Below are 27,140 nucleotides of genomic sequence, written 5' to 3'. Positions count from 1 at the left end.
TAGCTAGGGGCAGCCCCAGGGGCAATACAGGGCCCGCCCAGCAGCAGAGCCCACACACACCTTCCACCAGGAGACTGGGGACCCTGGAAAGTAACGAACATCAACTAGAATGAGTAACAAATGATAAATGCGCAGAGCACTGCTTAGGAACCACATAAATCAAAACAGATGTTCTGGGCTCGTTTTCTCTTTCTAAACCAAGAGCTTGGGCCTCAGGCTTTCCTGCAGTGCCTTGGCCATAAACAGATGCCAGGAAGTTGCTCAAACATCTGTCTTCTCCATCCTGAAGTGTCGCAGTTTTGGATCTGTTTATATTTTTTCAGGAGATTTGTCTTAGGTACTTTCCCTAATTTAAGAAATGCCTGGCACCCCATGGCTTTGGAAGCCAAAGCTGATATAACAGAGTTTCGTGGTGCCCAGCTCTCAGACTGCTCTCCCGGCTCTTTCTAATGTGTTTGGAAAATAAGAGAATCTTCCCATGACAACAGCGATTAACATCCCTAACTTTGTGACCTCCCCCTGGGGACTCGCTTCTTCACAGAATTAATTCTGCTCATGCCCTAAATTAAGCCACAGTACAACACCTCTGTTGGACTCTGGGCTAAACAAAGATATTTACCTAATTCAGAGTTTGCAAAAATATTTACCTAAATACCACAAACTGAGTGTGTTCATAATGAGCAGAAATAATGGTGTTTTTTTTTTTTCCTTTTCTGCTTAAAATTAACTTCTGGAGCAGGAGGAGGGAGTGTTTTTCTATGTATTATTTAGTGCCCATAGGTCTTGGTTCTGCAAAACCCTAGACCATATTCTTTAGGTTTTCCTTCACATTTATTGTGTTCTATGAAAATGGGAGAATTACTGAAAATAAGTAGAAACTAACTTTTTGTATTATGGTGGGTTTGGCTGAAACCTTAAACATGTGGTTTTCGTAATGAAGTAAAAGATCTAGACCACGTGCCTATGTGATATATGCTTTGAAAGCGGAAGTATCTCAGTATTTTACAAAATGCGTGGCTCAAAAAATTAACATAAAAGCCTGGGGCTGCGTACGACATAACCACGAGTGATCTCGCCGTGTGTAGATTGTGGTAGACCCGAAGAGGGGGCAGAACAGCAAATGCTGTTCCCCTCCCTGTTCTGTCCCCTCCCTGTTTCCGACTTGGACCAGCTGACAATGGCTGTGTGCAGAGTTGGCGTTAGGAAGGATTCTGAGGCTGCATCAGGCTCTTCAGGATCCATTATGGATGTCTTTTCTGGCAAAAGAAAGGGAGGGACAGCACGCCTCTGTCATCCCAGGCCAGCCTTGGGCCTCCCTCATGCTTGAAGCTGAGATCAAAGGGTGGGATGGGCTCCCAGTTGGCAGGTGGCAGAGCAGGAAGGGCAGAAGAGGGAAGCTCATTCCCAGAGAGTACCACAAAATTGGAAGGACGTGAAGAAAAGACAATGTGGAGTTTCAGGCAAAAATTGCGAGAAACCGATTGCTATGCTCACTTGGTAATGAGAAAAAAAAAATGAGCCAAACGTTGAAGTGACTATTAACCTGTTAATCCAGGTACTGTGATAGATCCTAAAACAAAAGTCCTAATTCTTGATCAACAGAAGTCTGGAGTGGAGAAGACCACTGTCTGACTGCAGGGCTTGGCTATTTCACAGTCAGATCACTTTTAAATGGTGAGCAGCTGGGAACCCTCAGGTTCTGTGGCTCCTGGACTCCTCCCTTGGCCCCCTCTTCAAGGAGACCTGTGCCTCGGCGCAGAGCAGCTCATCCCTGCAGAGTTGAGAGAACACATTCTCATCATGGGTTTGTCATGACCTATGTCAGGAAGGACGCTTAGCCTCACAGATAGCACTGAGCATGGGAGGCTGGGTTCCAGCTTAGTAGAGGCGCTCAGGAGAATGGACTCAGGTGTCCCATCCTGCCAGTGAAGACAGCGACAGACACGCTGACCCCTTCTAAACTCAGAAGAGAGTCCTTGCTCGTGTCAAACCTGCATCTCAGTTTCAAGCAGTTGTGTGTCCCCTGGGCATAGGGGACCAGGTTGCCTGGGCCTTTGTAAGAACACAGTGCAGTTTCTCTGTTGCTCAGACCTACCCCTGGAGACAGGCTCACATCTGTCTGGTTCTTCTCCCCTTCCACCCACTTGCCCAAAACGCATCCCTGGTCCAGGCAGTCTCCTGTTGGAAACAGCTTCCAAATGTAGAACAGTTGCAGCTGCTTTAAGTCCTTTAACCCTTTGTCTGCTAGGAGTCCGCAAAAATAATTGATGACTGATTAGCCCATTAACCTTTAAAAAAAAAAAAAGTTTGACAGGCCAGACTTGTGTAATGAGGAGGGATTCCTCGTGAAATCAGTCTGATGGCTGAGTTGCTTGCCCCTGAGGAGGCAAAATTAGCCCCACGGGGCCTCGTCTGCATAGAAACTGGACGCAATTAGTGTAATATCCGGTGTTATTAATGTCGTTTGGAATAATTGGGCAGGTTGATTTCGACAGGTTCATGGCGCTAAAATACTATTATAGTGGACCTCTCCGCAGCTAACTGTTAAACACGGAAAACTGTTCAAATCCCTGCGAGCCCAATCACAAAACTTTATTTAGCAGCTCAGCCCTGGAATGTCACGTCGCGAGACAACACAGTTCTTCATCCCCAGCCGTGGATATGCGGCGCTCTGATATCCCCGCCCAAGGGCCGTGGACCAAAGATTACTGGTGACGTGTGCGTCTGACACGGAGAAGCCCACTCGTGACGTCTGCGCCAGCAGGCCTTCTGGCAACCTGAGTTCTATTTCTACAGGATAAATTAAATATAAGCCGCTGTAGTTGTCACGAGTTTGTATTAGTGAAAGGAATAATAGCAAGTGTATGTTCCTGGGGTCCACGTGCACACTCTTCACATTTTAAATGAGGGTGACAGTGAAGAGTAATGTTCAGTCTGTCTTTCTGACTGATTGGCCTCACGCTGCCAATTACTGTTTTTATCATTTTTTATGTAGTTGCATATAACTAAAATATCACTGTGCCACTTCATTATGGGATGGAATCCTGCTCGTCCATTGGTGATTTGAATAAGGCCATATCACCAAAAAGAAATTCATGTTCATCTGTAAAGAAGAAGGGAAAATGTCCAAAAATCTGCTATGAATGAATGTAAACAGTCACTGCTATTAAGCAAGGATTAAATCAAGAGATTTACTAAGCGTTGACCCTAGTAGGATGCCTGGTTAGTCTGTCCCAAGTCTTCTGTCCCCGGGATGAATCAGGATGGAGTTTGAAACAGGTGGCTGCAGCTGGCTAGAGGGGAACCTGGAGGGCATCCGGCACATCCCATCACTCCACTTTGCCGGTCGGCAGCCGTCTTACCTCCCCTGGGTGGGGTGGGGGTAGGTCTCGGCGTGGAGGGGCCAAGGTACCTGCATTTGTGGGACATAGCGTGACAGGTCCCCAGTAAGAGAGGAAAGAGATCTGTGGCCCCAGCCCAGTTATGAAAACCTGGAGAAGGAAACTTGACACGTGCCACCCACCCCCAGAACAGAGCACAGCAGCCAAGACTGTCACTTGCTCTGATGATCCTGGTATAGATGGGACTGTCCTCCTCCTGGTGCTAACTGATCACTGACGATGGCAGCTGGACAGTCCCCAGCTTATGACAGACACACCCAAGGGCATCACGTCCCAGGAGCCGTGACAACAGCTCTGCGGATGTCTGTCATCCCGTTCCCCTGGCATTCTCCAACTGGACGAGCTTAAAAGAATCGACACTAGTGACAAGCTGGGTAGAGATTTTAGGGAAACTCCTTTTTAAAAGTTCGCACACCTTGCTTGTCTGACATAGGTAACAAGGAAAAATAACAGAAAGGTCACTGGGAAGAGGAGAGACACTTCCAGCTCCCACTAGACACCCACTAAGAGTTCCTTTCCTTTAAATGTTTGTTTTCAAAAAGCAAAGAGCACTACTAGCCACTTTAAAGAAAGAAGAATAATTAAAGGTAATGAGATGATGACGATAGGTCTTTTTGTATTTTTCCTAACACAGAACTAGAGCCTGACAGTATTTATTTTGTATTTATTATTCCACGCAGTTTCATTGCAAAGAAACAAAGTATCCCTTCATGGAAATTATATGTAGTGTGATTAAAAATGCAGTTGCTCTGTAATCCTTGTTCTTATTTTGTTTTAATCTAGGGAGGCAGAGAAAAGCCATACGGCAGATATAATTCAGTTCTGAAATTCTAACTGTATCTCTGTTAATATATTACCCCACCACCACCACCAAAAATAAAGCCACATAAAGACATTAGTATCTGGGAAAGCATGTTATGCCGTAAGCATCAGCTGGGACCCCTGTGAGGATAGCAAGTAGATCCCTTATTTGGAGTCTCAACCCCTTATTTGGGGAGTGAGGTATCCCTGCTGCCCAGCTCCTTATAAAGACATCTTCACCAGAGCCCAGAATCCAAAAGAAGGCTCACCCCCACTGGGGATGCCTCTTTCCTGGGACAGTGCCAGAGTTCCATCCACCTTCTCCACACAAGCTGGACCCCTCTCCTCCAACTATCCCCAAGGTTTCCGTTGGCAGTCCAGCAAGGAGCCCCATAAGTGTGGCCCACCTGGCTAAGGCCAGCCCAGCGCCAAAGGCAGCAGCATTTGTCGGGAGCTGTTACTGGGGCCCTATGGGCAAGACTGGAGGGCCCATCTTCTGCCACATCAAGGCCCAGCAGTTGGGGTAAAAGAGAAAACTTCCCCCAAAGAAGTTCTGTCAGTGTTTGACAGCATATTGAGCTTCGGCTTAGAGTGAGTCCTGTCGGAGACCAGTCCTGACGCTCCCACCTGTCCTGTGACCGCTGGGCCTCAGTGCACGCTTCCAGGCACCTTAGAAACAGCACATACACACAGATGTCACAGTGACCACACTTACTATGACACCACACTTTGTCCTCATTCGTGGCTTCATTATTTCCGTGACTGTGTGCCTTTCCGGGTTGGCAGTCACCCCCAGGCCTTCCCCTGGGCAAAGCACAGTGTCCCAGATGAATTGGAGTCTTGTGCGTTTGCACCGGTGGTTCTTCGTTGGGTCATGAAACTTGTGCTTTCCAGGGTTGTTGGGGCGACCCTTGTTTTCTAGACACTTCCGGTAACCTTGCCAGTCTCACACCTCTCCTCGAGAGCCCATATCCACCAGGCTGGGTCACAGGATGTCTTGCATCCATTTGTTCTGTGCTTTGCTGATTCTTATTGGTGTTTCATTACAGTTAGCAGACCCAGCAAGGGTCTCAGCTCCCAGGAGACGAGGCGTGAAACCCTCTCTGGCTGCTTGCATACTCTGGTTTGTCCATCACCTCGAAATGCAGGGTGGGCTCTGCCCTTCACCACCTGTTAGCAGTGACTGCAGGTTCCAGTGATCCTTTGTGTAGTTACTTTAACAACAAAGTCAAATTGGCTTATTCACAGTTCTTCGTATCCTTCCCTATCACAGATGGAAGGAAATATATATTTGTAAACAGATATATTTACATATGATTTGTTTTTTCTAATGTACAGAAATGCAACTGATATTTCTTTATATTAGTCTTACATACCGTCCATTTACTAACGGTTGTTCTTATTTTTCATAAATCTAAATTACTTGTGGTGTCCTATGTAAACAGTCCTGCAATCCATGATTTTTTTTTCTTTCCAGTGTTTAGGTCTTCTGTTCTCTGGTATATCTTGGCCCCAGGGTTGAACAAATGCTGTTACAGTGAGCATCTTTGCTTTGAGTACCCTTTAACTATAAGAAGTGATTGCTTCTGTTCATCATTAAGAATAATGATGCTACGGGTTTGATAGGTACTTTTTGTCCAACTAACGGGGTTCCCTTCTAGTCCTGGTTTGATTATAGATTTTGGTCATATATCTTTTTCTTATTTAAGTGTTTCCCCCTTCTGATTTGGAAGGTGCATCTTTTACTTCTATTTTTGTAGAGACTGACCCTGGTACTCTATCATATGTGCCTAATGCTCGTCCTTCACGCCCTTACAGATGAGTAGGCCACCTGATAACACATTGGTTCCAGTGTCTCTCTGCCAGCCTGTCTCGGGTACTTTGAAATGAGACTTTATTCTCAAAAGTAGTATGTGACACAGGTTTTGCTTAATGCATCTACATCTCTATCTGTTCAGCTGTTCACCAGTCCTTCCCTGGTGCTGGCTTGTTTTCTAGACACTTCTGAAGAGCATATTTGTTAGCAGCTCCTTCAGCGAGTCTTGGTAATAGACTCTTTCTACTGTTTTGTTTTGTTTTTGTTTTTGTTTTCCACATAAAATATGTTCCACTCTTCTTCTTCAGAGAAGGTTTTCCAGGCTCCCATGCCTTGACCGACATTATTTTCTTCCAGGACTCGAGAGTATTATCCCTCTGTCTTGAAGTTTTGGTTGTTGCTCTTGAGATAATCTGTCATCCATTCCACTGCCATTTTTTTAAGAGCAGTCTGCCTTCTCTTTCTTTGTGTTATTATGGACCCTTTTTTGTCTAGTTTTCCATGGTTTCATAAGCTTCTGGTGTGGTTCTTCATGGCTGCGATCCTTCCTGGTTGATGCTGTTTTCCCTGGTTTAGAGCCCCCTATCATTCACAGTCCCCTGAGGCACCCACCATTTACCCGGTGGTCAGGTATGCGTCCCACTTTCCACATGCCCCATCATTTCTCTTCCACAGCGGCCTCACTGTGTCCTCTTTTAGTCCCTCTGTCCTCCGGCTCTTCACTCCCCCACCCCACCCCCTTGCAGCTCCTCCTTCATCCTGTCGGGGGTGGGGGGGTTGTTAACAGTATCATTCGAATTTCCAAAAGAACTATCCTTTTTTCTGCTCTACCTGATCAATTTTCATGGTCTCCTTTTGCCTGAAAATTTAGGGTTCCATTTTTTGTGTTTATACATTTCAAGCATAGTTACTTTAAATTAGGTATCTGTAATCCTTTGGATCTAAATTTACTGTCCTGTTTTCTTTGTGTTTAGTGTCTTTGGTATTGAGTTCACATGTGGTCAATTTTTGTGGAATGCTTTCCTTGCAAGGACATGCCAGGAGCCAAGGAGGCTCTACAAAGACAGGGCCCATGTCCCCTTCTCATCCTGATTGCTTGGTTGCGGGGGGGGGGGGGAGTCACTCAAGGTTCTCTCTCTCTCCCACCTTATTATGACCACCTTGTTTGTTATGCCACCAAAGGTGTTTGCCCCTTAGGGTGGTGCTTACTTATAGGCATTTAGCTCTCAGTGCTCACTGTTCTGGTGTCTGAATTCCTGGGGCCTCGGGGACGGGGAGAGACGGTAGGCTGGGAGATTGGGCCGTCGGTACAGTAACAAGTATGTTTTGTGGAGAAGCCCTGCATATGTCTGTCCACCATATTGCAGGGCAGTATGGTTAGCAGAGTGTGTGGAAGCCACGCTCAGGCTCGTGCTCCCCTGGGAGGAATGTGGCACACAGTCATCACATGGTAAACTCCAAGCCAGAGCCAGGGAAGCAGTCAGCTGAGGGCCAGAAGTAGGGGATGCAGAGAACCCTGCAGAGCAGGGAGTTCGGTAAACAATGCTGTAACTAAGGAGATGGCCGTGGGAAGAAAGGAGAAGGTGGGATCTGGGTGATTTTGAAGGGTTATGGCAGTTTGGTTTCATGCATGGTAATTTGATGTGAGGACACAATATTTAAAGAGTATCTGTGGACATTTTTAAAATTCCACAAATGATTAGATCTGGGGGTCGGAGCTACAGATCTGAGAATTGTCCACATATATCAGAAGTGACTGTCTATGTTTTGGAAGGAAATGAACCCTCAGAAGTGGTGGGGTGGGGAGCCATGAACTAAACCTGGGGTATATATTCACCGGTGGTCGGCAAAGGAGGGCTGGGTAGGAGAAGAAGAAGCTGTGATTTATAAGCTAGAAAGAAAATTCTGAGCCTGGCAAAGCAATGGCCAGAGTGCTGAGCTGCAGTCCCCGCTTCCCCTAGGGCAGACATTGCTAGTTGAGCGTAGCACTCATTCTCCAGAAGCCTGAAGCCAGCCTTGGGACCCTCCACACAGAGGCCTGGCTGCTGCTCAAAGCCATGTGTTACAAAAAAGTTGAAAAACTATCCTGTGTCCCTCCCGTAGTGAGTAGAGAGGGCCTACCGGTCATCTCTGAGAAGCTGAATTTCCTCCAGGCTCCCTCTGAAGAGGACACACAACAGGGGATTAACTTCTCAAGGGTATGATGTCCCAAAGTTGGTTGTTCATCTGCAAATAGCTCCGACAGGGAGAGAATCTTCTGCAAGTACAAACAGGAATGTTGGGTGGTATAGAATATGCTAGAAAAGGAAACTTGTGTCCAGTATAAGTAGCTGGAGAAGACAAATGGTGGGATTGACTTTGGAAGTGATGGAAAAGTTCCAGAGGAGATGTAGCAAGAGTTCCATTTGGAGATTTGCAAGAAATGAAGTCCGATATTCCTGTAACTGCTTAATTATGTTTATTCCCACAAGTAGATTTGGCATACACAGGTAAGTTCTGTTTACATAATTAATGGGACAAAGCCAGACTCTACTCCAGCAGTTGAATCTGGAAGTCTAGTCTTTGCGTGAGCTATGACGAGTGTTTCGGTGGAGAACTCTTCATAACAGCTAGAACCAAACAAAAAGTATTAGTGTTCCCGCACCACAGACCCCCATCAGTGTGTGCCCCTGCGCCACAGGCCCCGATTAGCGTGTTTCCTGGTGCCACAGGCCCCCATCAGTGTTCTCACTGCTTTGTGCTGAATCATCTGAGGTTATGCGTGCACCGGTGCCCCCTAGATGATGTCTCCTGTGTGTCTGAATCCTTGCCCCCCTCGCGTAGCCCTGCAGTCACACACCTGAGCTGTCATCAGTGGAAAGCAAGCTCAGTTCTTTGCCTTAGTTCCAGGGGAGGTAGCCAGTGATTCTGGCTAGAAAGCTTTGTGGCAGACCAGTGATGCATGAATTTAACTGAGAAACTAATGGTTATAATATTTTTTTCCCCTGATAGGTTCAAAAAATCCTGATCAGGGGAACTTGTGTGGTACATTTGAATTTCACAGATTAAGACAAGTGTGAGCCTATTGGGTAGATGTAATCAACAATTGTCACATTGCACTGTGAATTAGCAAGCTTTTCCCAGTGGCCTGACTATGACTTCAGTTGTTCTTCTTATCTCCCCTACCAGTTCACTGGGGTGGTTTTGCATAAAGTACATGAATTCAGGGTACTATCTTACAGAATTCAGTATAGAAGAGATTGTATTTATAGTGTTAGGACATTAAACCCTGTGGATCAAGAAGCTAGACCTTTAAGAATCCACAGATGTAGTATCTCAGCAAATAATTGCAAGGTACAGTTGTGGGTCAGTCATGGAAGACCTATTTGAAAGTCACAGCGAGGTTTTGGGTTTTTTGTTGTTGTTGTTTTAAGATTTTAGTTACTCATTTAGAGAGAGGGAGAGGCAGAGAGAGAATCCCAAACAGACTCCACACTGAGCCAGGCCTGACATGGGGCTCGATCCCAGGACCCTGAGATCATGACCCCAGCCCAAATGAAGAGTTGGACACTCAGCCAACTGAACTACCCAGGTGCCTTAAAAACAGCTAGTTTTTAAGATGAAAATCCCAACAAGGCCGTAAGTGTCCAAGGGCATCCGGGGTGGAGGGGGAGCAGACCCCACCCCCTGCCTTCCTCCCCCTCCACCCTGTTCCATAGCAGATCACTTCTCTCTTCTGTGTGAACACAGGGGTCATTTGTTCTCCAGCTCAAGAGCATGGTAGATTGGGGTAGAATTTCTGATGCCCCCTCACTTCTGAACTCTTAATCACCGTCTCTCCAGAACTCAAGTCATAGAGAGTTAGGAAGTGTGGCATGCTCACCTACCCCACAGGCAAGCGTAAGACACCCCCCCACCCGGACCCCTGCGTCCTGCGATGCCTTCCAGAGGCCCTGCCCTTGCCCTTGCCCCTGAAGGGGCATACCCTTCAGCCCTTTCTCCGAGCTCTGCCAGTCTTCTCCACAGGAAACCCAGCTTTTGGCCCCTTCTGGTGGGAGGGCCTTCAGTTCAGCCAGGGCCATGCCTGACCAGCACTTGGCACCTGCATCCCACAGTGCACTGCATCACAGGAGCTTTGAACAATGCCAGCATTGTCATAGACCTTTGAGAAGCCGGTGGGAGCACTGGACCCTCTTGTCAGACAGATGTCAGTCACATTACCTGAGACCAGGTGCATTTGTAGAAGGCCTTCAGCAGTGGTTTGGCCTGTGGACATACCCACCTACTCTCCTTCCAGTGCTATTCAGAGTTGGTTCCAGCTCCCTGGGGGACTAAGTTCTAAAATAGTGACTTTACATGGAGCACAATACCGTTATCATCAGAATGCGTATAGATGCTGTGTAACTGTGGCGTAGCCTTGTTTCCAAGGCAGTTCAATCAAGCTCCTTTAGGGAAGTGGTTGCCCAGAGCTGGCTGTGCATTAAGAACGTTCTGGTTCCTGGGTCGGATGGGAGGGGTCCATCCATCACAGTGGTCGAGGCTGCTCCTCTCCTGAGACAGGGAAGCAGGTAAGGACCTGATGTGCAGGATAGCCTCCTCATCTCGGGGCTGAAGGATTCCGGGGAGGCAGGGTTCTGGGAGAACAGCCTCGAAAAGGGCAGGACTGACCTGCGCAGCAGGGAACTGGGCAAAGGTCAGGGGCTGGGAGGGCTGCTCCAGAGCCGAGAGTGTGGAAGATCAGGGCTTGGTGTGGTAGATGTGCCTACATGTGGGTGACAGTGGTCACCTAGGCAGTGGTCTGCTTGGCAGGTCTCAGTGGTTCTTAGTATGACTAACAGCTGCTCACAGGGCAATTGTAACGCAGCTGCTTCACAGTCCAGTGCCTGCAAACTACAGCTCAAATGAGATGTTGTGACTAAAACTCGAGCTCGAGATCTCTCCATGGTTGTTGGTAACTCATCATGCTGCTTTTATGTGGTGCCCCTTCTGTCTCCGTGGCAGTAGCGGGGCTAGACAGAAACAGAGGGTCTCCCGTGGCCCAGGCTGTGTCAGCCTCAATGGCACATGTCACTAAGCCAATATGTAACACTGTGGAGTGGGCGGCCTTTCCCCCCAGGTTAAGGGTACGGAAGTGAGCCTCGGAGGAGTCAAGAATCTGTCCAAAGACCCCACCATGGCAAGTGGTAGAGCATGATTTGATTGCAGGTCCCACCCTTCCCTGTGCAGATGGTCACCCCAGTCGCAGCCGTGATGTCGCCTCAAATCACCTGGAGTCCCACTCACTTTCCAGGCAGAAGACAATGGAATGAAAGCCTTCCTCACTGAAACGGGTCTCCTGCCGATAAAGAGCAGAAACCCCCAGGTGTCCCCGTTTGCCTTTGGTCAGTCTGTGGATCTTCACACAGGTGCCTGAGAGAAATCAAGACTCTACCCTGAGATTAATGCCATTAACTGAATTTTCACCCCCACAGATCTCAATGGTGCAGTGAGTGACCGTGTTATTTTCCTGAGTGGCTTCCTCTGTGCCCAACACAGAGACACGGACATCACACACTGATTTTCATTTTTCCTCATCCCCCGAGCACTGATTGAAACCCAGCTAAACCATGCTGGCTTTAGGAACCAAATCTTGCGTGTTTGGAGGTCTGTGGATTCAGATCTCCGCTGTGTAGTCGGGCCGTCCTGTGTGTGCCGCCAGCCCCATGCAGGCACGATTGAACCCAAAGGCACTTTTATGACCGAGGACGGGCAGAGGGGCTGCGATCTCATGAAAGCTAAACTCTTCATCCCCACCACTCTGTGTTTCAGAACAAGAAGAAAACTTTGAGTTTATCATTGTGTCCCTCACTGGCCAGACGTGGCACTTTGAAGCCACCACATATGAAGAGCGAGATGCGTGGGTCCAAGCCATCGAGAGCCAGATCCTAGCCAGCTTACAGTCATGTGAGAGCAGCAAGAATAAGGTAAGACCCTTAGCAGGCTGCCCCCCGAAATCAAGAGCCACTGATCGTTAAAGGGAAGTGGAGGCCCGGAGGAATGCCCAAGGGAGGGGAAGCATCATATGATGTGTGTGACTGACAGAAGCCACTTATTCTTCCAGAGTGAAAAGCTAAATAATTGAAAAGAATGAAAAAACACTTTGTGTCGATACGTATCAAGTATGAGTATCCTAGCCTAACCATGTTCCTGTGGCAGAACATCCCATTTTACATCTTGACTCTCTCAACTAATCCCCAAAAGAAAGCATTGACCTTTTCATGGTGGGTGATGAGATCTTTTAAACTCTTGTAGCTTATGCATCGACATTTACTTTGTTTTAGGCAGAATACACTCAGGAGAGGGAGACTTAAAAGATGCACTGTTCTCTTCTCACAAATGCACAAAATTCAAACCCATGTCAAGTTAGAACACTGACTCTTGCTACAGAAGTAAAGGAAAACGAAAGGCGCATGGATGAGTCTGCAGGGCATCAGGCGGGAGGTGGGCGGTGGCGGACAGCGTCCATTCTGTAAACTCTGCTGATGAAGCCCGCTGTGTGCTTTATTCAGTCAGCAGAGGTGATTCTTTGCAGTTGTTTAGCCAGAAAAACAAAACAGAACAAGAAACTGTAAGCTGCGTTTCCTAGACCACTGCTGGGGATATTCCCATTATGGCTTTTTTCTCAGTCATTGCTTCAGTAGGGTAGGTGTTTTCAACCCCTTTTCTGGGACATTGTAAAGTCTCGAAGAACGTTTTGATTTTTTAAACTATGATCAACCAGAAAAGGAGAGAAAGAGCATTGCCCACCAATCTGCCGCCTCCGTTTGTGACCATTTGAAGAAACCTCTGCACGATCCCTGCTCAGCTTAAGAAGGGAGTCTGTCTTTCAGAAAGGTGGAGTGTCTTACCTTATTACCCTCTTTAACCAGGATAAACCAGACCACAGTCATTGTTATTATAATGTAATTTGCTTCTCTTCTTTAAAGATGTTTTATACCAGGGTGGGAGGATCACTGCCTTTCCTTTCCAAGAACCTTGGCTTTACTGACTCACATCCACAGATGGGGCTTCTGAAGCAAATGCAAGGAAGTTTCTGGATCTCCTCATGGACAGGGATTGACGACACATATCCCACACAAAGCATGGGACTCTAGTTTCAGAACAGGAGTAGGGAGAGCATATGGTCAAACAAACAAACACATCCTCCAAATCTTAGACACGATCATGGTATTTTACGTCAGACTTAAATCCATGTCACGCCCTTGCCGGACTCTTCCCAGCTCTTTGGGAGAACAGACAGCATCACTCTGGGCATGACACAAACAACTGCCTACAATGCTGTTCCCTTTCACTCTGTCTACCAGCGCTCTCCCTTGAAGGACTCATGAGCACCAGGGAAGACAGACTCATACCTGTTCCCCTGGGTGTTTGCTGAGTAGGTGTCAAAGTCTGCAGCATGGAAGTTCCATCCAAGGAAAAGCTGCAGGGAAAATACAGACTCAAATGAGTATGAAGTCTAAGGAATTTTGGCTGCTTGTGGATAATGCAGGCATGGGCATACATATGCTGTAGAAGTCAAACAGGCAGACAGACAGACAGACACATCCCTTTGTGTGCACATACTCCAGAAGCCAACATAAGTTGTTAAGTACACTTTGGATACTGGGGTATCCAGCCAAAGGGAAAAAAAAAATCTTAATAATGCAGTTATGCTGATTAGATAATAGATACAAATAAATTATAATTTATGTTAGTAAACAGTCGATTGTTCCACATCAGTTTGACATGTGATGATTCAATTTGTGATTTCTGATATAAAAATCCAGCTTATTTTAAGTATTCTCTGATACTTGTTATGTTTAACCATTATTAAATATATACATTGTTAACCTTTAGAAACAGTACCTGTCCTGGGATGCCTGGCTGGCTCAGTCAGTAGAACCTGCAGCTTTTGACCTTGGGGTCATGAGTTCAAGCCCCATATTGGGCATGGGTTTACTTTAAAAATAATAATAATAAAGTTAGCTTAAAAATAGTACATACCCTTGTACCTAGCACCTCTGCTTCCAAAACTTTGCCATCAGTAAGTAATAACGAATGTAGGCTAAATTTTAGCAATGAGTTCTTTACAGCACTATTTACAGTGGAGAAAAATTGGAAACCACCTAAATGTCCACCAAAGAAAACTTCAGAAAGAAATTCTTATAAGTGGCATGAGATCCAGCCGCTCAAAATGATGACATGGGAAAATGCAAGGTGGCATTGAGAAGTGACCCCATGTCTTTAGGCTAAAGCACAGGTTCCAAAGCAATACAGGCTGGCCTTTTTTTTAAAGTACGTGTATGCATACAGGTGTGTTTTTGAAAACAGGTTAGAAGAATAGATACCATAATGTTGCTAAAACGAAGCATGGATGATCACATCAAAGCTTGTAAATTCTTAAGTTGTTCTTTTCTCCCTTGGGTATTTCTTTAACTTGTAGAGAGAAGAGGCTTAAGTATCAGTTTAAGAATCAGTGCCCCTCCTTGCCCTCCACCCTCCTTAGTGACTTTGTTGCTAGAGCAACTGAGATACTCTTAATGTGAAAAGTGCATCTCTAAGGCATGAAGTGTGGTATGGACGTGGTTTCCTGCTGAGGAATCATGAGATGTGTCTCGTGGTGCTGATTAAGCCCTGACCCATGGCTCATAAGCAGATTCTTTCCCCTTCTTCCATCTTCAGAGCAAGCAGACCCGACAGGGCATGCTAACCACTTCCATCCCCCAGGTGGCGGTTGGTCTGTGTTCACTCACGAATGATCCAGAACTTAACTCTGTCCTCATTCCTAGCAGAGTCCCTTCGCCTGACAGGTCTTAACGCAGGGCACACAGCTTTCTCTGGTGGTCATGCTTTTCCCCCAAAGACCTAAGAAGAGGAGCGGCTGCTTCAGATCGTCCTCATCCTAAATCTGCTGACACACAGTTTGGCTTTGCCCCGATGTTGCCAGGGGCTGTGCCAGTGTCTCCCGGGCTTCTCACCTCTTGCCTTTTTTCCCTCTATGCCCAGTCCCGACTGACGAGCCAGAGTGAGGCCATGGCCTTGCAGTCGATACGAAACATCCGCGGGAACTCCCACTGCGTGGACTGCGAGACCCAGAGTAAGTCTGGGCGGGGGAAGGCACACAGGAGGCGGGGCAGTCTGGTGACACCCAGGGCACAGTGGACCCATGTCAGTCCTTTGGCAAATAAGGTTTATGACATGATGTGATGACTTTTAAAGAACTGAAATATTCATGTTTGGATTTTATTTGAACACAGTACCCTGCACTCAAGCCTAGGTTTGCCTTCTGCCTCAGGCTTCCTGATGATCAGTGGTCAGGCCAGCCAGGGGTTCGGCTGTGCTCCCAGATTCGGTGCCATATCCAGAAATTAACCTTTTGCTTCATCAGTGATTATATGCTTGTTTGCTTTTTCATAAAAATGCAGCACAATGGTTAATTCCTGCCCAGAGATTTCTGGGGTCAGTTTTTCTTAATTTCAAAATCATATGTTCTGGATTTTGGCATCAAAGGTGTTTATTTTTTTAATGTGAAAGTTATTGTACACTAAAGCCTCTGATTAAACTGATAGACTTTATTTTGATTGCTTTGTGCCTTGGAGTGACCCAGTTTCACTTTGTGCTTCCTGCTATCCAGCACAGAATACAAAGTTTTGACAAGAGGGAGATCCAGTTGAGACCAGGTGAAAGTCACGGGCCCCAGGCTCAGTGTCACTTGGGAATCAGAGGCATGTAATGTGGTCCTGGCTGTCCTGGAGCCCAAGCCCAGTGGGCGAGGCAGGACCCAGAGACCACAGAACCTGCCACCATGGAGAAGGGCTGTTACAGGGCACACAGCAACTCAGGCAGACTTTCTGCAGAAGTTAGTGTTTCCAGGGGCATTGGAAACTCATGGGATATGAACAGGTGGCTGGAGGGGTCCTGGTATCAGGGAAGCAGTAGGACATGTACCTGCTGCTCAGGTTAGAGGCTGGTTGGAGCCAAGAAAGGTGAGGATAATGGAGTGGGTGGAGGGTGAGGATGCTAAGTGTGTTGAAGGTAAGGATGCTAAGTGGGTTGGAGGTGATGATGCCAAGTGGGGGGAGGTGAGGATGCTAAGTAGGTTAGAGGTGAGGATGTTAAGTTGGGGGAGGTGAGGTTGCTAAGTGGCAGGGAGGTGAGGATGCTGGAGTGGGGGGAGGTGTAGGTACTAAGTGGTGGGGAGGTGAGGATGCTGGAGTGGGGGGAGGTGAGGATGCTAAGTGGAGAACATTAGAGCCTTTATCTTCATCTGTAAACACTGGGAACTCCTTTGAGTTTCAGAGCAGGAGTGAGATGAATTCTGAGCTGTGCTCAGGGAGATTGGCCTGGCCGTCCCATCTCCTGTAGATTGGAACAGAGCAGTAAAGGGAGGAGGAGGCCGCTCTCGGGGATGGTCACGTAAACAGGAGGAGGTAGGCACTAACTCAGGTTGTTAGATGAAAGGGAAGTGGGGAACCCCTCTGAGAAGCCACTGTGCTGCAGGGCAGGAACAGGAAGGGTCACCAGGCCCATGTCTGTGGTGCCCAGGGGAGAGAATGGGTCTCTTCTTCAGGTGTCTTAACAAACTTCTCTAAAGTATCTTCTTTTGTTTAAAGTTTTGAAATTTACTTTTATAATGTACTGTGAAAGAAGTTATAAGAGAGTACTTATTAAATGTGTTTTTATCACAAAGTTGTTAAAGTAAGAATTTTTAAAGCTGTTAGAGCCTCCATTAGAAGCAGCTACAACTGTTTCCACCATACAGCCGAAGTCCCTTAGGGACGATTCCGTGACTCACAGGCTTCGTGGTATGAGCCACACTGGAGGTCAAGAGTCCCTTCTGGGAGCAGGTGGGTTGCTCGAGTGCTGAGGTGTGGGGTCGGGGGCGTGGAGCAGTGGGGAAGGGAGGCTCCTAAGCAGATATGCAGGGATGAAGGGAGCGGGGAGAGGCCAAAGGTGACAAGCCCAGAGAAAAAAGAGATCACGAGCTCCCATTCCTTAAACACTTTGTCTCCTTCAGGCCTGTGCCAAACCCGCCATTGCACTCTTTCAGTTCTTATGACTGTGAATGTTGGTGCTGCAGTCAGCCCCAGTTACAGGGGAGGAGACGGGAGTCTGAGGGGGGAGTTATGTATCGAGTTCTATATTCTGTGCCACGAGAAAGAGTAAGCGGAGCTCCTTGCCTCCCTGCTGTATTTTTTCAGAGAATAAGATGGGGGGACAGAGATCAAGGACACCAGAAGGAGACACTTTAGCAAAGGCTTTTTGTTTTTAAATCAAGATACCCAGTTTTGGAGAAAGTGCTGGTAAGGGCCCCACCCACACACTGTTGATGACCTGTAAAAGCTCCCTGAGCACTTAGGCAATGTACCTAACAAGCCTCAGGCAGGTGGATGCCCTGCACTCCAGCGGTGTCCTCTGGGGACCAAGCCCATGCAAATGCGCAAAAAGGCGTAGAAATGTCGCTTCATAGGTATCCATCACTGTGCTGTTGGCAGAGTAAAGAACCAGAGCACCCCCAAAGTGCGAGACTTGAAGAACCATTAATGGTGGCGTCTGCTCAGTGCAGTAACATGTGCAACCTTAAAGAGTGATGGTAAAAATTAATAACGTTATGTAAAAAAAAAAATACATATTAATTGAGATGGAGAAACTTTATAATGCATTGGAAACGACAAAGAACTTGGGCAGTAAGTCAAGAAGACCCTAGCGAATCATTTCAGGAATTTAGGCAGAAAAGATCTGTAAGGTTGCACTCCAGAACGTGGACCCCACCTCTTTCTGGAAGTGGTAGAGTATGGTGATGTGGGTCATCTAATTGTTGTAGAATGGGCACCTGTGTCTTAGGAAATTGGATGTTGAGTAGCCTGTATTTCGGTGTGTGCAAGTACACACACACATTTGTCAGTGTGTCAAACTTTAAATGTAAGGCCATTTACATTGGTCAAACATGAAATGGTCAAACATTAAATGTAAGGAGAGGCTCTGGCTTCTGGGTGTTGAAGAAGAAACGGGGTCAAGAAGAGGTTGCTGCTTTCTGCAGAGCCCTGGAGAGGGCTTAACCTGGTCCTGCCTGCATCTTCTCAGGGAGGGCACAGGACACTTCTGCAGCCCCCAGCATCACAGCTAGGAGCAGTGGGGAAGGGAGGCTCCTAAGCAGATATGCATCCTCACCTCTAACCTACTTAGCATCATCCCTCATGCTTCTAGAGGGTTCTGGCAGGAGGGGGGTGGGCCTGCCAGGCCACAAACGTGCGGGATACTTCCTTGGGTTCCAGTGGGATCGAGGCTTCCCTGCTTTGCTGCTAAAGCCAAAACACAGGAAACTGTGTCCTGCCCTCTGCCTGCAGGTCCTGGGAACTGGGTCCAGTGTTTGGTCCTTCTTACTGATTAAAGGTCTTTCTTTTTTATTTGTTTTCTGGTTTTGTTTTGGTTTGGTTTGGTTTGGTTTTTTGAGAAAAGAGACATTGGGAATAAGAAGATGACTTTTTGGAGTCCCAGTTAGCTTGGTGGTCTCTGTGAAGAGAGGATCAAGTTAGGGGAGAGTGGCTGCTCTATCGGCCATGATGGGCAGCATGCTAGTAGAACAAAAGACACTCCTGTCCTCCATAGCATTGCTGGGGACAGAAGCAGCGGATGGCTCCAGCTCCAGCCATTCAGGGAATTAACCAATAAAGGAAGCGTTCCAACCCCAAGAGTTATTTTTCATAGAAAGTGCATAGGTAGATTGTTCAATGAACAGAAGCAAGAGAGAGTCTTGTGCATTTCTTCCATGTAAATATGCACAGATAAAAAATAAGTTGACTGTGATCGAAGTGGGTCGTAGTTCCAAAGATTTTCTTTCCTTGTCCTTTGTACTTGACACCTGTCTTTAAATGAGCCCATTACTGTTATCATTTTAAAGGGATCTTTAGAGAGGCTTGAGGGGGACTTGAAGGTGTGGCCGCCCCATTGGCTTTCTGTCCACCTGAGAGCAGGGCCCTTTGCTTCATGGTCCTATGTCTGGGGATCATGTGGGAGGAACCCTGGGCTCCAGGTGCCACAGACGCCTCTCTGGATGATTCCACTGGCTTGTGAACACCCCCCTCCCAGTTCAGTTGTGTTCTCTTGGAGCTGAGGGGAGTAGGGCTTGACCATTTCCATGACATGTGGGATTGGGAGCTGTTGGACCCCCCGCTACCCACCCATCATTCTTCCTGCGAATGTGCTAGACTGTCGGCAGCTGCCTGTCTACACCTGGTAAACCCCAGACCAGGCTGTTAGCTTCCTTAGTTCAGGGGGTCCATCGGTGGAGGGAGGCAGTGCTGCAGTGAGTTTGGAAAACCATAGCAGCTGTCCCTCGAGGAGCTGCAGCCTTCAGCCATCCGTGCTTCTGGGAAGTCCTCCCATAAAGATAAGGAACATGGCCCAGACTGATCAGACAGTGGGAGTCTTCGTTCAGGGCACCTGCTGCCAACTCTCCACCAGGAACATGTTCGGGGAAGTCCATCCTCCAGAGCCCTTGACAACCCAAGAGCTTGGAGCCCTGGCACGTTGGTTGCCAGTAGGCCTGACCTGCATGGACAGACCGGTAGAGGCGATGCAGCCTTTCCACAACTCCCAAGACCCCTCGTCCATGATGCCCTCCTTCTCTTCCTGGGCAGAGCTGATCCCTCTCTCCTGGCTGGTCCCCGCTGCCCTGGATAGAAAATAGGGGCGTGAACTCCTCCCACCATGTTATAGTGATGTTGGGAGTAGCTTTGCTGGTGTCCCACTGGACGTCTGGGATCCTGTCTTAGGTATCTTTATGGACCCCGGACCTGCACACAGGAGGGGAGACTCTACTCCCCTCTCTTTCCCCAGTCTCTAGATGTCCCAGCAAAACCCGTAGTGGGAGCACATCAGCCTCTCACTTCTGTTGCTTGCTTTTTCCAATAGGCATATAAAGAAACTGCAAATTATATAACTATATATTTTTAAATTACAAACGAATTATGTAGTTATATCTGTAAAGACATCCTTGGGGCTTTGCCCACATGTTCCCTCAGAGAAGCCTTCCCCAGCCATCACTGGAGGGACCCACACATGGGTCCATCTCACTCTTTCCCTAGCCGGGTTTTCTCATAACACACACTTCCCTGACACCTGGTATGTTTTTCCTGTCTTCCCTGTTGGTCTGCCCCATGGAATCGAAGCCCTCCACTTAACCCTCAGGACAGGCCCCACGAGGAATGAGCATCATTAGCCTCATTTCCTAAGCAAGGCCTACAGCGCAGAAGACACTTCAAGGGGCAGGTGGGCAGGCTGGTGGGGTCACTGCCCTGAGACACTGGAGATAATCCAGGGCTTAAAGACCATGCTGGACTCGCCTGTAGGCCTGATGTGGCAGCCCAGGCTGCAGCGCCCCAAGGCATCCTGGTGGGAGTGAGGTGTGTGACTCAGCAGTGTCCTTGGCAATGTGGGGATGCTGACAGCTGTCAACACCTTCTCACCTATTGGGGCAGAAGTGAAGCTATCCCCCTCCACCCCCTGCGGCCCCAGTGGACATGTCCCTGTAGCCACTGGTCTTCCTGAGGTGATGGAAGGTCACAGCAACGCTTCACCTCCCCACACCAGCTCCCCCCAACCACTCTCGGTATTCTGATTTCCATGGAGATCTGCATGCAGTCTTTGAAATGTGTCCTGCGTGTGCCATCCTCCTCCAGGGGATGCTGCACCAGGCTGGTCTCCGAAGCTTGGAGGGGGAGGGGCCGAGGCAGCACTATATGGAGTTCCAAACCAGGGGGGTCATTGGGGTCCTATGCCCATGGGGTAACTCAGAATGGTTGCGGAGGTCGGTGGAGCTTGGCACCTACTGAGGGGATCTTTCCACAGTCCAAGTAAGTGGCACGGGGGCAGCGGGGACAGCATGTAGAGCTTTCACCCACTGTGCACCATGATGGGTGGGGGTGGGCACCTGGGCCTCGTGGCATCCTAGTGTGTGGGCCCCACCTCCCGCCAGCCCTGGGGAGGGGGCCTTTGCTCTAGTTGGGCCATTCTTTCCTTTGCCTGAAAGTGGCTCCCTGAGGCGGGCTCTGCAGAGTCATGAACGCGAAGAGTTTGGTGCCCCCAGCTCTGCCTGACACAGGGTGGGTTTTGCAGCATGAGGCACATGTGTGTGAAGGTCTCCCAGGAGCAGCTGGAAGGCTCCCATGAGGAAGCGAGCTGTGTGCTGAGGCCAGCAGGAAGAGATGGTGGCCACGCAGAGGGCGCAGTGTGTGGGAGTCAGCGAACTGAAGGGCTCCTGAGAGACACACACACAAAGACAGGCTCACTTCTGAACCTGCTGGTCAGGATTGTGGGTCGGATCCAAAGGTCGGATCCAGAAGGCCAGTTGAGAAGGGGCAGGATATGGTCAGATGTACCAAGGAGGCCACAGGCCACCATATAGAACACAGGCTGTGGGGCATTGGAAGGCAAGACCCCAGATGGGAGGCCGCTGCGTCCTGGTGGTGATGGTGGCATGCACCAGGGCAGGAGCGGTGGAGACAAGGAGGAGATGAACATCAAGACTGAAGGACTTGGTGATAGGCTAGGGGGTGATGGAAAGATCAGGCTCAATTCCCAGAATTCCAGCTTGAATAACTGGATGAATCTGTGCCATTGGCTGGGATGGAGCTGTCCCTTGGAGGAGACAATGTTCAAGGGCAAAATGTCGACGGGGAGGTACTTGCAAGATTTCCAAGTGCAAATGTGTGGTGAGCATTACAGGTTCTATTTGAGAGAGAAGCATATCCATGTTCACTCCTGAGGTGGGCGGTGTCTGTGGATAGTTGTTAGCAGTTGGATCGTACTGGGATCCACAGGTTAGGTAGAGTTTGCTTGGAAGAGCATGTAAAATCAAGAGATGAGCCTGCAGAGCCCCCTGAAATAAGGGACAGGTTCAGGAGGAAGAATTGGGAAGGAAATCAAGTTGGGGAGCCAGACAGGTGCTGGAAAAATCCAGAGATGGCATTGACCAAAAAGCCATCTAAAGGCAGTGTTATAAGAAGTTTCCAGAGGTCAAGTAAAATGATGACTGAACACCGTCCTGATCTTGCCCACCCTGATGACATTGGCTGCCCGGCTCCAAGGGGAAGTTGGGGGTGGGGGGCCAGGCTGGGATTGAGAGGTGTAGACTCAGAGGTGGCCAGTGCAGGAGTTGGACTATGAAGGGGCACAGCGGGGGTGTTCCGCAACTGTTCACCACCCCACCCTCTTCTCTCACCACCCTATAGGGCCCAGGCCAGCCCTCCACCGTGTAGCCTACCCTCCGGCACCTGCTACGGTCAACCTCTTCCTTCCATGCCTCCTGTGCATTTATTCCTCCAATTCTACTCTTCAGCATGTAGTCTGCATTTCCTTATTCCGTTTATTTTATTATTATTATTTGGGACATATGTCTCCTTTTCCCAGCCAGAACATCTCTAAGGCACAGACCTCTCTTCTCCTGTATCCCCCCATGGTATCCATCCCCACCTCCCAGAGTTTGTATTAGATATAAATGGCTGGCTGATTTCTGATGAAGTAGCACAAGGCCATTCCTGGTTTTTTGTTGACTCAGATGTACCTGGAGTAAATCTTGATTGTCCCTGGATGATTTAAGCCTTCCTTGCATCTGTTGGTAGTTCAAGCCATTGACTGTCCTGGTGAGCCCTGTCTTCACAATCAGCTGCAGATTCCAGCACGAAGCCAACCTTGGGCTTGAGTCCAACATCTTCAGAGCTGCCAGCCACTTTCACACAGGGAATGATCCATCTCAAGGAATCCGGTGGTGTTCTCTAAACCTTATTTGTTCTTGTTGGTGTGTTATCACAGCCTAAAGCATCACCATTCATTCTGCAGGTCAGGGTTGATCAAGCTGGGTCATGACCTAACCAGCGGACCCTGTCCGCCATCTTACCAGCCTTGATAGATTCTTCCAATGGTTGACCTTACGTAAGATCACTGAAAACCATGTCTTCATGGTAGCATGCCTGCCTTTTTCTTTGAAAGTTGCAAACATGTCCATCATATGGCTAATGAAAACTCCGATGTGCCTAGAGTTGCAGGAATGGCTGGTTACGAAGGACACTGTAGCTTTGGAAGTCCTCTTGAGCATTCCCTCACTCTCCCTCTGTGAGCAGCTGTCCCCCGTGGATGCCAGGTCACATACAGTTCTTTCCCATGTGCATTGGTGCTCTTGAGGGGGTTGCTCTGGAGGTGTTAGAACATACATCTCTGTGTCCAACCCAGTGCCTGCACCTGTTCGTCATGTGGGAAATCCTACACTTTGGCTGAAGCCAGGTTTTTTTAAAGGCATCCCCAACATGTCAAACCTTTCAAAATGCCTGAATCAGCATGGAGGACTGGCATGGGCTCCATGATTCTAGGGAGGGATGTGAACATCCCTTCACACCGGATGTGAAGTCCGGTAACAGGCCTTTTTGTTCCTGAGATGCTGAGGGCAGTTGGGATGAGTAATGATGGTCTGACGGTCCTCTTCCCACAGATCCGAACTGGGCCAGTTTGAACTTGGGAGCCCTCATGTGCATCGAGTGCTCAGGGATCCACCGGAACTTGGGCACCCACCTTTCTCGAGTCCGGTCTCTGGACCTCGATGACTGGCCCATCGAGCTTATTAAGGTGATGTCATCCATTGGGAATGAGCTGGCCAACAGCGTCTGGGAAGAGAGCAGCCAGGGGCGGACGAAGCCCTCAATGGACTCCACAAGGTAGGGACATGGGCAGCTGTGTGGCTCTGGGTCCTTCTGCCGGCAGTTCAGCCTGGGGAAGTGACCTTCATGACAGCCCCCCCACAGCCACCCTGGTGACCTGTAGGAATGCTGAGGGGCCGGGCCACGGAAACGTCTGTTTTTAAAATTGGTTTTCAGCAGGCATGGATAATTCAGACTCCTTAATTTTTTATGTTTGTTTTTAGACCTTGGGGATTCCTCTCCCCCTCTTAGAAATATATTAAGCTTCCAACCTTATGAATATATCACTTTAATTAATACATTTCTAATAGGAGTAAGCTGTGCTGTGAACACTAATTATGAATTTTTGATTCTTTAATTTTGTGATTCTTCTGTCTTTGATAAGCATCTCCTCAGTTGGTTTCCCTTCTCACCCCCACAGACCCATAGCAAGCCAGTTTACAGTAACACAATATATTTTATTTTCTAAAATATATTTCCAACACAGTTAATCAGCCAAGTATGGCGTAACGTATGGTGACTCCTCATTAACGTTAATTGTTACCCAGTGTAAAAAACGCATTTATTTTGAGCCCATTTATTTTCTCATTTTTCATTTACAGCTATTATAAACCGTTTTTGAGTACACATACATATTTAATGTACCTAAGAGGTGATAAAATGGCATGTCTTCCAAGAAAGCCTGCTTCACAGAGGCAGAGTGGGCCATCAGGTCCCTGCAGCTGCCCCCAGGAGGAGGCGCTCATGGTCGCATCCCCCACTTTCTCTGGGGGGTGGGCAGTACTCACTTTACGCTTTTACTTCTCCTGTGTGTGTGTGTGTGTGTGTGTGTGTGTGTGGAGAGGTGAAGGGAGAGAAGGTCATTAGCACTTTTTAAATTCCTCTGGCTTGTTTTGCTGGTGATGAGACAGCATGAGAGTCCACACAGCCATCTGCGGTCGGGCCCCATGTGATGCCTAAGAAGTCGGTTTCGTCCACTAAGCCATGATCCTGTGCGAGGAGTCGGTGGATTTTTTTTCATGAATGCTGAAAAATGAATTTGTGGTGCCACCTTCGGTTCACTTTAGAGAATGAAGTTGGTGTGTTACGAACCTATTCTTCTCGTACAGTGTCCTGTGGGGCAGGGGCGAGGGGAGCAGGAGCGCCCAGAGCCAGCCTGGCATCGCCTCCATTTGCTGGGCGAGCTCGACCACGCAGTACCCATGTAGGCAGCTTTCCTGCAAACTGAAGGAACGATAGGCTCCTTTAAACTCTTGATCTTGATCAAGAACGTAGGAATTAACCATCAGTGAGGAGCATTCTTAAAAGACGAATTTGCACATTAATATCTGTTTTTTCATAGATGTAGTTTCCTCGGAGGACATGTAGGCCTAACAATGAAATAAGATTAGAAATTGGATCGAGTTTCATGTAGGAGTGCAGAGAACTTTGAAATTGTTAGGAAAAACAATTACTCCTGCATCTTCCTGTATTATTATTTTTAGTTTCCAGAATTGGGCAAAAGTTTGTTTTTCCATCTGTCATAATTAGCCACCATTTAGAGTGTTTAGGCAACCAAGACAGGTTGATATTTTTAACTGGTAAATATTTTATAAGAATCTCATCTTCATTCCTAAGTGAGGGTTTTGTACATGCAGGCACTTGACTCCTCTAACCTGTGTATTTGATCTGAGCTCTTGAGTGTATGTTCTCTTCTCTCCATCATTATCAGGGGCTTCCTTTCCCACAAATGGGGTGATTGCAGCAAAGTCCCAGCTCTCCGTGGGTCCCATTTACTGTCCTAAGGGGCTGTCTCAAGTGACAGTGCTCCCCCACCCCACCCCACCACCACCCCCCACAAAGTCTGTAGTGACAGTGATGCTGGGTTACACGGCAGTTCCAAAGAACATGAACCTCTTTGAGAACTGAATGTTTCCTTGTGCCTTTAGTTATTCTGTCTGGCAGTTTCATTTTTAAATTAATATTCAGCAAATAGTCACTGAGCACTTCCTCATAGAAAAGAAGTGATACGTGGTGATTATTGCCCCACGGCGACTGATGAATGTTGATGAATGTTCTCAGGGCCACAGCTGAGGGTGCCGGGACTCTGGAGAATTCACGCATGGGAAGTTCTTACAACCACTGTGCTCCAGGGAGGTGTCACTGGCCAAACAATGTCTGAGCTGGACTTGAAAATGTAGGGTGATGTCTAGGCCAGGGTAGTGTGGTGTGCAGGTGTGGGCGTGGCCCAGGCCAAGTCCGGCCCACAGGAGAGTGTAGAAACTGGGCAGTCACCAGCCATGGGGTGGGACCTTCAGGTAAATGAGGAGGGGTAGGGGCTGGTAAGGCCAAAAGAGAGGAAAGGCCTGGCTGAGCCTTTGAGCCAGGGGTGTATTATAACAGTGACTCTGGGGTTTGTGTGTTCACGTGTGATCCACCTGTTCCCAAGAGGACTGGAGGCAGCCAGCGGCATTGCTGGAAGGGATGAGATGAGGCAGGGAGGCCCGTTGGAAGGCTGTGGTCCTGGTGGATCCTGTGAAAGCCATAAATGCTCTGTCAAAAATATAAAGAAACAACTCAGCGTAATAGCACAGCAATAATTCAGACACCCACCATCTTCACTACCTCATGCAGTCTCCTCGAACAGAAATGAAGAACTCCAAAGTTTGGGCTAGAATTTTCATGTGGAATTCAGTCTGCAACGTGAGAATGGACAGGCAGCCTGGATCCTGTCTCTCTGAGACAGGGACAGACGCCCCCCTCCCAACCATTCCCTCTGGTCTCTCTGCAGAGTCTAGGATTGTTAGTACAAACAGCTGGAGGGGTCTTTTAATGTGGCCCTAAGGCAATACTAAAAAGAAATATTTTAATAAATTTTTATTTCTATCCAAGGAAGGGCCAAGTGCAATAATTCCAGGCTAATTCTTTGGAAAAGGGCCCAGCTGTTTTCCTAAGAAGCTCGGTCCATTCCATCTTGTGCAGGAGATTCATTCTGACAGTGGAATATAATTAGAAATGTGCCGTTCCTCCCCCAAACACACACACATGACCATGGAGAGGTTCAACACAGCAATCTTCCTCCAAAGAAATATCCAGTCCCCTGAAACCACCTCTCATTGGTGTCCCCCAGGCCCGCGGGTGAGTTAGGAAAACAGGCGCCTTTGACCAACTGGCTGGCCTTCTGCTTGTTGTCCCTGCACCCCTGATTAGGGCAGCTTCGGACGGCTCATAATTGGTTCCAGTGATTCTCAGCTGCCCTGAGAACTGCCGTTCAAACTTGAGCAGCGTCATGATCAATCGAAGCTGACGGCAGTGAAGCAGTATTGACTTCCCATTCCTAAACCGGGGAATCATTAGTCAAGAAAAGCATCTTTTAATTACTCCCAGGAAGAAAAAAAAAATCTTTTTGGATGGATTCTGCAACAACTGCCATTTTTTTCCAGTGCATTCGATATT

The 27,140-nt window shown here is 48.1% G+C and overlaps 1 protein-coding gene across 9 annotated transcripts in view; it reads left to right on the top strand.

The window, feature by feature from the left end:
- Nucleotides 1-27,140, top strand: part of AGAP1 (ArfGAP with GTPase domain, ankyrin repeat and PH domain 1) — a 507,095-nt gene that overhangs the window by 424,735 nt on the left and 55,220 nt on the right. For all 9 annotated transcript variants that reach the window (XM_013048468.2, XM_045066852.1, XM_045066853.1 and 6 more), the window contains 3 exons: nt 11,806-11,960; nt 15,022-15,112; nt 23,501-23,723. In XM_013048468.2, the coding sequence (XP_012903922.2) occupies nt 11,806-11,960; nt 15,022-15,112; nt 23,501-23,723 (469 nt within the window). The remainder of the gene's footprint in view (nt 1-11,805; nt 11,961-15,021; nt 15,113-23,500; nt 23,724-27,140) is intronic.

Source organism: Mustela putorius, unplaced genomic scaffold, assembly GCF_011764305.1.
Source record: "Mustela putorius furo isolate JIRA1106 unplaced genomic scaffold, ASM1176430v1.1 tig00003869_pilon_pilon_pilon, whole genome shotgun sequence".
NCBI classification, from domain to species: domain Eukaryota; kingdom Metazoa; phylum Chordata; class Mammalia; order Carnivora; family Mustelidae; genus Mustela; species Mustela putorius.
This window is presented reverse-complemented; position numbering and strand designations above follow the sequence as displayed.